This window comes from Rhodnius prolixus, unplaced genomic scaffold (assembly GCF_049639745.1).
Source record: "Rhodnius prolixus isolate KJV_2025 unplaced genomic scaffold, Rpr scaffold_1, whole genome shotgun sequence".
In the NCBI taxonomy this organism is placed as follows: Eukaryota; Metazoa; Arthropoda; class Insecta; order Hemiptera; family Reduviidae; genus Rhodnius; species Rhodnius prolixus.
The window spans coordinates 64,104,364-64,117,666 of NW_027411581.1; the positions used below are offsets into that span (position 1 = coordinate 64,104,364).

Here is a 13,303-nt window from a genome sequence, read left to right on the forward strand (position 1 = left end):
GTTTGGCATTCGTTTGAATCGAGGAAGTCGAGTGATTTTCAAAAAATGGACGAAAAAGAATTTCGTGTGTTGATTAAACACTACTTTATGAAAGGCAAAACGCCTCAGGAGACTAAAGAGAAGCTTGATAAACATTATGGTGACTCTGCACCTTCGATTAGAACAGTTTATAAGTGGTTTCAAAATTTTCGGAGTGGCCATATGGGCACAAGTGACGCTCAACGTTCTGGACGCCCTGTTGAGGTTACTACTCCAGAAATCATCGATAAAATCCATGATACGGTGATGGATGACAGAAGAGTGAAGGTGAGTGAGATTGCTGGTGCTGTGGGCATCTCGAATGAACGGGTACATAATATTTTGCATCAACATTTGGACATGACAAAGCTATCCGCAAGATGGGTGCCGCGATTGCTCACGCTTGACCAAAAAAACGAAATCGTGTGGTGTTGCAAGGACGGTTTGCAGCTGTTCCAGAAGAATCCGCAGGACTTTAAGCGTCGTTTCGTCACTGTGGATGAAACATGGATACATCACTACACTCCTGAGACCAAAGAACAATCTAAACAATGGGTTACCAAGGGGGAATCTGCGCGAAAAAAGGCGAAACCCGTTCCTTCGGCCGGAAAGATTATGGCGACTGTCTTTTGGGATTCGCAAGGAATAATCCTCATCGACTATCTGGAAAAGGGTAAAACTATTACAGGTGCATATTATTCATCGTTATTGGACCGTTTGAAAACCGAGCTGCAAGAAAAACGCCCACGATTGGCCCACAAAAAAGTCCTTTTCCATCACGACAACGCACCAGCTCACACCTCGGCAGTTGTGGTCGCAAAATTAATGGAAATAGGGTTCCAACTCGTTTCACAACCCCCCTATTCTCTAGACTTGGCTCCCTCGGACTACTATTTGTTCCCCAATATGAAGAAATGGCTGGCGGGAAAAAGATTTTATTCAAACGAGGAGGTGATTGCAGAAACGAATGGCTATTTTACAGAGACTTGGACAAATCCTATTATTCGGAAGGGATCAACAAACTAGAGCAGCGTTGGACGAAGTGTATTAGCCTAAAAGGAGACTATGTTGAAAAATAAAAAAGGTTTACCCCAAAAAATTAAGTAGTTTTTATTTTTGCACGGACTTTTCAAACGACCCTCGTATGAACTACATACTTTCTAAACAACTGGTTAACGCCTCAAAATGAACATTTCCAAGAATATTATTGCAATAAAAATAAATTAAATCTTTGACGTCATAGAGAAGAAACAATTAAAGGATTTTGACTTATTTTGTTAGTAATTCTTCTGTCTAAAATGTGTAGTGAGACTTAAAGATTCGTTCAAGTTGAGGATTCACACTTATTCGGGAGAAGGTTCTTGGTAAGGTTTCTTGGTACAAGGAAGCGGTTACCTCTAACTAATCGTTTCTTTTCAGTCTAAATGGCTTCCAGGGTTGAACTAATGTATATCTTTCTTTAGAAAACCTTCCCAATTTTAAATTTTTCGGGGAAATTTTGGAACTTCCATGTTCCTCTTCATAGAGCACCTCTGGAGAACATTAGTTTTGTGGCTAGAGTACCTGTAGAGATGTCTGTAGGATGAAAAGCTTTACCTGGAAGTAGATGATCTAGTGTACAGTGTTGGCGAATCTATGACCGCGCAAGCTTTTTCACTGACCGACAATTGCTAGGCAACCATTTGTTTGTTTTCGCGGGTTGATTTAGATTTTCTAATTGTGTGGATAATTTATATTCTATCTGTATTTTTTTCAGTTACGCATTGACATAAAAGCAATTTAAAATGCTATCTATAACCTCTTTAGTTTGATCATTACAGTTCTAAAACGCAAATGACGACAAATGCTTTTATAGTATTTGAAATAAAGCAAAAGTGTCTAGAAAATATCAAATAAAAAGTATAATTTTACTCATATTTTGTTTGTTAAAATAAAAAAGTCGACAACCCAAAGCAAATAACCATATTTAGATTTTTCTTCAGATAAAACACACTTTTGTTCAAGTTTTGTTCAGTTATGTTTGTAAAAAAAGAGACTTCCATAGCCTCTTGTTTCGTCCCCGTTTTACCCGTTAAGGCTAACTGAATTTTAAAGATGTTTAGTTTTGTAAATATTCAGTTTAAAATTTTTAAATTTAACTCTTGTGCCAAATGGGCATTAGTGACCCAACAGCTAGTACTAAAAAAATATGAACAAAATTTGACCCATGTCTCAAAAAAGGTTCGCCACCCCTGATCTAGTAAAAGGCACAATTGTTCTCTTATGGATGAAATTATATACTATTTAAAAAGAACTGATCCAATACGAGTCACAGAATCTCTTTTGATTCTTTGAAAAGAACGATTTCCTTAGCGGCATGATTTAGATTTTAGAAGCTTTTTTGAAGATTGAAGACAGTCAATAAGTTTCGTCAATTACAAGTGGAAAATATGAACGCGCAAACGACATGGCTGTTTCTCAGATAATGAAGTTATCAGCTGTAGAATTAGACGAGGCCTCTTTCCATTTATGAAGATTATAAGAAGATATTCCTCGAGAAGGTGAACCGTGAAGGGCCCCTAACCTCAACTGTTTGAAGGAAGCCTCCTTTTAGGTTAGATACCTACCTAAAAAAAGTAACTCAAATTGTTCAAAAAGATCAGCTTTTGTTTTTTCAATCAATCGAATAGTAAATTTACCATTTATTTTCTTAAAAAATAAACCTAACGGTAGGTTTACTAGCGCAAAGAAAAAATACCTACGCCATCATTAAAAGTAAGCACATCTTACAAAATTGCACTCACCGCAAATAAAAAAAAGTTTACGATCCGTCGAGCTGGCTTATCTTATCGTGTGCAACGATACATACAAAACCAAGAACTGCGTGATGATGTCTGGCGGAAAAATCATGCCTTTACAGGAAACAATCAATCAGCGATGATTAGGTGTTCCAATTTCTCCAGCTCTCTTTGGAACAAATGTTCTGTTACCTGGTTTGGGATTGTTCACTAGAACAGTATCATACTTAATAAATTTAAGTATTACGTGCTACAAAGATTAACTTGAAGATGTTTAGTGTTCTGTGTCAAAGGTCAACAATTTAAGGGGGGAAAAAAAGTAGATTTGTTACGTTGAAATTCAGAAGTTATATTCTACCGGATGATTTAAGACACTAATGAAATGTAAGCTTCTGTTGAAAATAGAAAATATTTTTTATCGTTTCAATCATATGTTTTAGCAGTAATGGAAGTCGAAGAAAAGGTTAACGGGTAAGGTTAATGATGGTAGGTTTCTTGCAGTGAAGGTTAGCCAAGTTAAAAAAAAACAATCGTCTGCAAAATAAATTTATAAGTCTGTGATACTCTTGCAGTAACTCCGAATTAAGAGACTGTTAGGTGCAGCCAAGTCTTCCTTAGGGTATTTCTAAGGCTACCCAAAAAAAAAACATTCATAGCTTAAGGCTTGAACTCATTTTTTTTTTTTTATTTATTTTGGCATTGGCTTCCGCCATACAGCCAGCATCGTCTAGGTACTTATCACTAGAATATCACTCACTCTCCATTCTTACTTATAAATACATTCGCTTCACACATTCATCCCTCTACTATATACAACTATTTAAACTACAACTAATGGATGGATCAGTACTCTATATTCCTGCCATCCTAATAGCTTAACCTAAATTAAAATCACGTAATCCTTCTCTAATCATCTTCTTCCATTCATTCTAATCGGCTATAACTTTTAAATACATTCATATTTCATTTCATAGCTCTGCTACAGATCTCCTTAACAAAAACTTACAGTTTAAAATGTTAAGTATAAGGGTTGATTAAACGCCAAAATGCCCACAAATCAGCAAGTATCCAACATTTCATTCATACTTCATTAATATTTAAGTAATTTTACTGCATTAACTTTTTATTAAATTTTTTAGAATTTATTAGATGTCGCAGACCCTTATGCATTCATGACACCTCATTCATGAAAATCGGTTCGCGCGTTTAGGCGCTACGCAGTTTACAAAAAAGGTAACAACAAAAACAACAACAATTTTTGAAAATGTTGTTTTTGCGCAATTTTCACATTGCTTTTCTCGTTATTCTATGTTATTACGAAAAAATTACAGTTATAAAGGAGGATTTGCACTATATTTTAAAGAAAATTTGGGAATTTTATCTTTTATAGAAAAAGAGAAAAAAAATTCCCAAGTTGGGTGTTTTTCAGCGTTACGCTTTTTCGTGCAGTTTTTGACGATCAACCCTTATACAACTGTCCTACCGGACAGTTTTAATTTAAGCCCATAGATGTTGGTGAAGAATATTTTGTCTTCATAGCGAAATGGTGCATCTAAATACCTGTATATGTCCTGGAGCTCAAATAAAGAACTAGTTTATGATGGAGTTGTTAGCCGTGAAGATACTGTGAGCAATATACAAATCGAATTATATTTAAAATTATAAACTATCAAAGAATTAAAAGCTTGCAAATTTATGTAACATTATAAGATTGATCTTGGCATCAAATATATTGATGCTGAAATAAAAATCTTTTAGTTGCACAACAATCATGATTAATCTTTCAGAAAAAGAAAAAATACAAGAAGAGTTCTCGATAAAATAATTACAAACTATGAATAGTGGTATGAATAATTACATCCTTAATCCCCGTAGAAATAAAAATAAGTGATGGAAAGAAATTCTAGAGTATAGATGATATTATAGAGGCACTGAATTTTTGATTGATGGAGAAATGCTGCAGGCTCTTAAAAAACTTCCCCCACCCCCTCTGACGTATCGGCGGCCGACCTCATGCACTATACTTATTAAACAACAGCAGATCACCTGTTTCATTTTGAAAAAATCTGCGTTGAAATTTGTATAAAATTTCCACTCCATATAAAAATATCACTTCTATTATCGGGAATCAAGAGTGGGAGGCAGAGTAATTATTATAAAAATTATTTCCAGAAAAGAAAATTATGACGTAATAATTTATTATGACGTTACCACAGCTCTGGGTAATTCAGAATGTTTATTGGCGCGTAGGAAGTCCCTCTATTCGTATAAACATTAATCAGAAAATGCTCATCTAATTAATTATATTGTTTAAGTATCCATAGCTACGGTATCACAATGAAAGTCGCAGATTGATTGAATTTAGTATTACATTTAAATACTACCAGAGGACCTCACCACGGTAGCCGAGCGGTTAGAGGCGAGACCTGTAAAGCTAGTATGTATTGTAGGTACTGGGTTCGATTCCCGGTCTCTAGGCCTTGGATTTTATTTAATGTTTAAAATGAGAAATTTACAGTAAAGTATGGTTTACTAGTCGCCTCCGTCCTCGGCACCTAATTTGGTAGTTAAAGCTAGTATGTATTGTGGTACTGGGTTCGATTCCCGGTCTTTAGGCCTTGGATTTAATTTTACGTTAATAAAAGAAATTTTCAGTAAAGTATATTTGCTATTCGCCTCCGTCCATGACACCTAATTGGGTAGTTAATGCCCCGCCTGAAAAAATAGGCAATTACTTTACTTTTTACCATCAGAGGACCAATAGATAATCTGAATCAATTTTCTGACAAGGATTTCGTTGAATCTTGGTCCATCTGCAGCACCCAGGTAGATCTGTAATTATTACTTGAAACGTTTTTCCCGGAAAAGTCGATTAACGGCACTTCTAGGAGAGAGAGGGGGTGGTTAGGCTTCTCTCTAAAGTGTAATCACTGTTTATTGCATTGAACTGGCACTTAAGTGGAGATATTTCAATTAAAACTGAATCTGAATGGTAGTTGTTGCTCTTTTTTGCGTTGCTAACCTTACTCGTCACAATGTTTAAAGACTAAATATCACCAAACTGCTCTCTCTTTTCTTGCACAAAGCAAAGTATGATGGATATCAATTTTAAAAATACTTATAAAAGACTAAAGGACGTAAATCAATACCTGTAAAAAATACCTACTAATTATTTACCTGTGGATAAAAATAATTTTTAAATAGCAGCTCATAAAAAAAAAAATTGGAACAAGTTATAAATTATTGAAAGATTTTATTGCATAAATTACAAAAAAAAAATTATGCTAAAATCCTGGGATCACTTAAACAGGATGCATAAAATTAAGAGCTAACAATGAATCACCAATATAACTCCAAACAACATACCTCCCACATCGTCCTGCATGCCTAGGAACGACCTTGTCGCTTAGTTCTGGGCCAAGAAAATGAAGTCTTTAGTTTAAAAAAAAACAAAAAACAAAACTTCATTCGCTTCTATTTGATTGTAGACCGCTAACAGTCAAGAGTACCTTTGTCGGCTTTGTCAGCGACTGCTAAGAAGGTTACTTATCAGGAATAACTACCCTCCCACCCGCTCCTAAACAAGTATTACAATTAAAATGTACGAATCAATTCTTGTGTAATCATGAAGGCCGGAAATCATAGCATGGTGGTCATTTCCTGTGATTTCAAAGAAACTTAAAAATCCCTTATAACTTTTTTTTTTGTAATTAGATGTTTTGGTCTGGCCGATATTGTGGTCCTTTAATCAATAGTTTTGGATTCTTTTTCCAATTAGATGATATCCGTTTTGATGTTGAATAAATCCGCTAAGAGTGATTTTTAAGAATGTGATCTTGTGGGTTATACGATCTTGTTACAAAATATTTCAAAACGAAAGCTTGCAGTCATCTATCTGATCCTTAATTAAAAGTTTTATGTCAAAAAGAAATATTCTGCTGTAAATAATAATATTAATACTACACGCGGAGGTCCCGGGTTCGAATCCAGCTGCTGACCCTTAGATTTTCTATTCCTAGAAGCTTCTTACAGCTCACTGGCAGAGCACTGAAAAAAAGCTCCGGGCGCCAATAAACCTTAGATGTTGACGCGCCTTAAATCAAAATAAAATAAAATAATAATAATACTGGTGACTCTTGAATTAGGTTTTTTCCTCACAGCGATAATAATGAAACGCAGCAAAAAAAAAACACGAAAACTTAGAAAAATATAATGGGAGTGTAACTTTTGACCATTCGTTCTTCCAAAAATGTTTGAATATTATTTCAGATCATTAAATATTGCAAATTCAACGTTTTAGCCAACGAAGACGTTAAACACGGCCAGTGTGTGCTAAGTAATTAACTCCCACTCTAGATGCCAGTCTTTTGTGTTGCCACAGCATAACTTGCTTTGCTTCTCCAGTTTACCACCAGTAGCGCCAATGAGGCCAGTACAGCAACTCAATGTGATAATGTCTCTTTGTAAACCTTAGTTTCTAAGATTTTTTTTCTAGTAAATTAATTTTTTTCTACTTAACCAACGAAAAAAACTGTATTTATCTAAGGTATGTTTAATGTATTTCTTATAATATAAGTGTACTTACTTCAATATTTTCAAAGAAACAGATTTAATAACCTTCTAGAATAAGGTTATAAACAACCTTATCTTTTGAAGTGGTTTGTTTCATGTATTTAAATAGTAATCTTAAAATTAGATTAGTTAGTTGTGTATAAGAATTCACAACGTTAGTGAAATCAAATTGTAGAATTTGGGTTGTACCATCTGATCAAAAATCTAAGTTGCAAAATCAGTGGTTTTCACCACTTAAATGATAGATTTTTGATCATTTTCATGTAAATATTTTGTTTGTTAAACATTAACTTATAGAATACTAGTTTTTCATTGATTTTAGTTTACTTTTTTTTTCGGTTATAATTGTTTTTTTACTGTGTACTTTGACATTGTTATGTGGCATGTTCTCTTTTTAGATTCCTATGGGTGGAGTTACAGTTGAAGGAGTTAGCCATTGTGTTAACAGTGCAATCATGTTACGTCCTAGAGGTACACTTGCCAAAGCATTATATAATAAATATCTTTCTGATGAGCACTTAGATACTCTGGACAAGAATGAGGTAAGTCAATGAAGTTTAAGTTTTCTTTCTTTTTATGGAATTATATAGATCATAATAAGACTGTACATGGTTGTACTTTCTTTAATGAACAGGTGAATGAGATGTTCTTAAGTGATTTTTTTATTACTTCCAATTAATGAACAGCTGTATAAAAAAATTTATTCTTGCAACATTAAGTGAAAACTGTGGCCACAGATGGTGTAAAGAGTGTTGCAGTCATAAACTTCTATTGAATGATTCACATTGTTTACTTTGTGTTTAAAATTCTAGTTATATTAAAAGTATTAATACAGTTCTAAACTTAATATTAAACAAAAATAGACAGAAACAATTCTTAACCAACCACCTGCCAAGAAAGTGAAGTGTTTATTATTAATAACTCAGTTTGAGTACCTAATAACAAAGAGTATCATTTAGAATGAAAAAATGCTTATATTCAATAAGAATTGAGCAGTTAACAATTGGCATATTCATATGTAATTATATATTTTTTAATTTTATTTTACACTTGTAGTGAAGATGATGTAGAGAGGTTATAGTATGTTTACAAGTGATGCCTCCACATGTTACTGTATTATACCATGATGTTTTTCTTCTTATTCTAAATAATATTACAGAACTTTTACTTTTCTGTAATCTCTATTTAAATTAAAATTTAATTAATTTATTAATTTTTGGTTTTTAGGGGAATTTTTTTAATTTAAATAAAAGGTTTGTTTTTTTTTCTCAAACTTAATACTAATTTCTTGAAAATAATTGAAAACTTAAGATGTATTTTATAGATATATATTACATATAGCTTATTTATAAGCTGCATTATACTTGCTATTTTTTACATTGGTTTTGAGAGTAAATTTCCCCTTAGCTGTTCGGTTTTGATCTTAATCGGCCTGCGAACTGGACATCTGATACGTCTGAACTAGTTTAAATGTTGTCAGATACATAATTGATTCGTGTTGACGTTCTCAGTAAGTAGATTTTGGAAAGCTTCCGAAAATTGTCTGTTATTTCCTCGTATTACATATGGTAATTTGAATGGCAGAGGCTGTATTGCCTGAAATCAAGGAGCTATATTAAATTTTTTGGCTACTCCTCATAGCTTGATGCTATAGTACCCAGTTTCAGGCTTGCTTTGCTTAGTTTTTTAGTTTTTTTTTTTAAGGAGAATATTGATCGTTATCCTAAGAGTGCTTCTTTCAGTCTTTCCCAGTCAACTTGATCCAGCCTCAATCCTAGGTAGTATAGGTATTTTGGGCTCACTGTAAGTAAAGTAAAGTAATCGTCTATTTTTTTCAGGCGGGGCTTAACGTCCAACTACCAATTAGGTGTGTCGTGGACAGTGGCGACTAGCAAAAATACTTTACTGTAAATTTCTTTTATTAACCATTAAATAAAATCCAAGGCCTAAGACCGGGAATCGAACCCAGTACCACAATGCATTTTAGCTTTGCAGGTCTCGCCTCTAACCGCTCGGCTTCCATGGCACCTCTGTTTGGGTTCACTGTCGAAATATTCTGCCGGCAATGAATCTCGTCATAGTTTATGGTTAGTAGAACAGTGGATATAGTAGCTTGTTGTGCCGTTGAAGTTGCTGTGAGCGTACTTGGGTAAAAGTAGACCTGGTAGTCGTCAGAGAATGTTGAGCCTCCGCCACCCTAAAGAACCTATCTTGGGTCCATGATTTTGTGCCCATGATATGTGGAGTTTTAAGAACATTTTTTTTTTAAATTTGTGTTCTTACATTAAGAATGTAGCAACTAGTAAATAGAGATCATGCTGTCTATGATTTGTACAACTGTTAATTGAGATCTCCAGGCTACTGGCGCTTCAGCTGACGTCTAGGATTTTTTGGGATAAGAGGATTGGTGTGGGATCATTTTTGTTCAATAAAAAAAAAAAAAAAAAAAAAATTATCGGTAAATTGTCTTTGATTTTGGTAATATTCAAGTCAGTTTTGGAGAATTAAATTTGTCGCATACCAGGATGCAGGATTTTTGGTTAATTTTGGACGGGATAGGCTGCAGGCTACCCAACAGTTCCAATTCCATAAGTCCAGATAAGTCGACTTATAGATTTTTATGGATTGAACATTACGTTTTAGCGAAGATTTTATTTATTTATTTTTTTTTTAATTTCAATAAATAATTAAAATCAAATCATTTTCAAGCATGCACTGATTAGCCAGCATTCAGCATGCTATTTGCTATTGTGATTGATTTAGTTTCTATAAATATATAGATCATTATTATTACCAATTTCTTTTAGCTATAGTGAACGACTATTTTAATAAGCAATAATTGTTCAACTAGTTCCATAGTTTAATGTAATGTCACCGAACTTGTCAAGTTGACTTAACCATTACTTTTTTTTGATTCCGCAAGTCATTCTTTTCACCTTAATGAATTACCATTCACGTTGGTGTGTCAATATTTGACTTATGAGTTCCCACCTTCATCATTCCCAAGACAACATTCTAGGACCCCTGGTTATTGGGTGGTTCATAAAGGAACATTGGCCACTGTTCTACCCAAGAGTGTGTACACTGTCTTCATAAATATATATTATCTGCTTTTGATTTTTTTATTTTACTTTTGTGTCGTCAAGACCACCCAAGATTGTTATTTCTATTTCTATTTATTTATTTATTTATTTATTTATTTATTTATTTTTCTACAACTTCAGGTCATTTGATCAGTTCTAATGAGTTGGATTCATCTGATATTTAGTGAATAAAGATTTGAGTTTGTGTTCTCCAGTATGGTGACTTTGTATTAATTGGTTAAAAATAATAATAAATAGATGAAGCCTAGAACTAGATAAATCTTTAAAAAGTATTACCATGTTTCACTAGATCATACGAGATGGTAACAGATCTTGACCAGTTATATATTTTTAAGTTATTATTTCCTTGGGAATCTGGAGTTTTGGTTGGTTTATAAAAATACATCAGGGATTAGATCTTTTCTATCTAAACCTAGGCCCTGAAGATGAACTAAATATAGTTCAAAACGTTGGGTTAAAGAATTTTTTGATTATTTCTAAACTCAAGATGGTGCCCCGTTCTACGTTACAAACTTTGACTCAGTGATCTTGGACATTCCTTTCGTAAAGCATCAGTCCCAATGAAAGATACCGGAAATGCCATACTACAATTCCTCAATTTCCCTAATCATTTCGTAAAGCATCTCTCCCAAGGAAAAATACTGTACTACACTTCCTCAATGGTCCTAATCCTTTCGTAAAGCATCTCTCCCAAGGAAAAATACTGTACTACACTTCCTCAATGGTCCTAATCTTTTCGTAAAGCATCTCTCCCAAGGAAAAATACCATACTACACTTCCTCAATTGCTCTAATCCTTTCGTAAAGCATCTATCCCAAGGAAAAATACCGGAAACACTATACTAATTGTTTTAATCCTTTCGTACAGCATCTGTCCCAAAGAAAAATATCATACTACACGTCCTCATTGCCCTAATCCTTTCGTATATCATTTGTGCCAAGGAAAAATACCATACTACACTTCCTCAATTGCCCTAATCCTTTCGTAAAGCATCTGTCCCAAGGAAAAATACCGGAAATACCGTATTACACTTCCTCAATTGCCCAAATCCTTTCGTAAAGCATCTCTACCAAGGAAAAATACTGTACTACACTTCCTCAATGGTCCTAATCCTTTCGTAAAGCATCTATCCCAAGGAAAAATACCGGAAACACTATACTAATTGTTTTAATCCTTTCGTACAGCATCTGTCCCAAAGAAAAATACCATACTACACTTCCTCAATTGCCCTAATCCTTTCGTAAAGCATCTCTCCCAAGGAAAAATACTGTACTACACTTCCTCAATGGTCCTAATCCTTTCGTAAAGCATCTCTCCCAAGGAAAAATACCGGAAACACTATACTAATTGTTTTAATCCTTTCGTACAGCATCTGTCCCAAAGAAAAATACCATACTACACTTCCTCAATTGCCCTAATCCTTTCGTAAAGCATCTCTCCCAAGGAAAAATACTGTACTACACTTCCTCAATGGTCCTAATCCTTTCGTAAAGCATCTCTCCCAAGGAAAAATACTGTACTACACTTCCTCAATTGCCCTAATCCTTTCGTAAAGCATCTCTCCCAAGGAAAAATACTGTACTACACTTCCTCAATGGTCCTAATCCTTTCGTAAAGCATCTCTCCCAAGGAAAAATACCGGAAACACTATACTAATTGTTTTAATCCTTTCGTACAGCATCTGTCCCAAAGAAAAATACCATACTACACGTCCTCATTGCCCTAATCCTTTCGTATATCATTTGTGCCAAGGAAAAATACCATACTACACTTCCTCAATTGTCCTAATCCTTTCGTACAGCATCTGTCCCAAAGAAAAATACCATACTACACTTCCTCAATTGCCCTAATCCTTTCGTAAAGCATCTCTCCCAAGGAAAAATACTGTACTACACTTCCTCAATGGTCCTAATCCTTTCGTAAAGCATCTCTCCCAAGGAAAAATACTGTACTACACTTCCTCAATTGCCCTAATCCTTTCGTAAAGCATCTCTCCCAAGGAAAAATACTGTACTACACTTCCTCAATGGTCCTAATCCTTTCGTAAAGCATCTCTCCCAAGGAAAAATACCGGAAACACTATACTAATTGTTTTAATCCTTTCGTACAGCATCTGTCCCAAAGAAAAATACCATACTACACGTCCTCATTGCCCTAATCCTTTCGTATATCATTTGTGCCAAGGAAAAATACCATACTACACTTCCTCAATTGTCCTAATCCTTTCGTAAAGCATCTGTCCCAAGGAAAAATACCGGAAATACCATACTACACTTCTTCAATTGTCCTAATCCTTTCGTACAGTCTCTCATCTCATTCCTGACTATCCTCCACACTGTACTGGAGTTCCAGTAACTCCGAGATCTCTTTTTTGGCTGACCAGCAAAATGGGTACCATGTCGAGGAGTGCTACCTATAGGTAGTTTGCTTTCCCAGCTTACTTTTATCTTAAAGATCCCATCGTTCTTTTATTTACTTATTGTGCTCTTAACTACACAGTTAAGCAAATTTCAAAATACAGTTCAAAAACCCTTATATAAAGTGGATTTCGTACTTCCATCCATCAACAAAGGCCACCCACCGAAATGACCTTCCAAAAACCAGTCAATAAACATGCGTGTTGTTACTACGGATAAAATCAAAGACATTCTATTGTAGTTTATAAGTTAATTGCAGCTGAAAATCTCTCTAACGTTTCATCTCTTTCATCTTTCTCATTTCACTTCATTTTTCTACAAACACTATACTAAAATTTCTTAATTTAATAAGACTTTCACTATTGTAAATTTATTTATTTATCTATATTCTTTTTGCTAAGTGCAGTTTTACTAT

The 13,303-nt window shown here is 34.3% G+C and overlaps 1 protein-coding gene across 2 annotated transcripts in view; it reads left to right on the forward strand.

Annotated features, from left to right (window-relative positions):
• Window positions 1–7,181: 7,181 nt before the first annotated feature.
• LOC141446095 (protein-L-histidine N-pros-methyltransferase) overlaps window positions 7,182–13,303 on the forward strand; it is a 197,497-nt gene continuing 191,375 nt past the window's right edge. The window contains exons 1-2 of one of the 2 annotated variants that reach the window (XM_074112512.1): window positions 7,182–7,341; window positions 7,766–7,909. In XM_074112512.1, the coding sequence (XP_073968613.1) occupies window positions 7,772–7,909 (138 nt within the window). In that variant the 5' untranslated portion in view covers window positions 7,182–7,341; window positions 7,766–7,771. Of the gene's footprint in view, window positions 7,342–7,459; window positions 7,631–7,765; window positions 7,910–13,303 lie in introns of those variants that run through there. The other variant, XM_074112513.1, reaches the window with a different exon arrangement.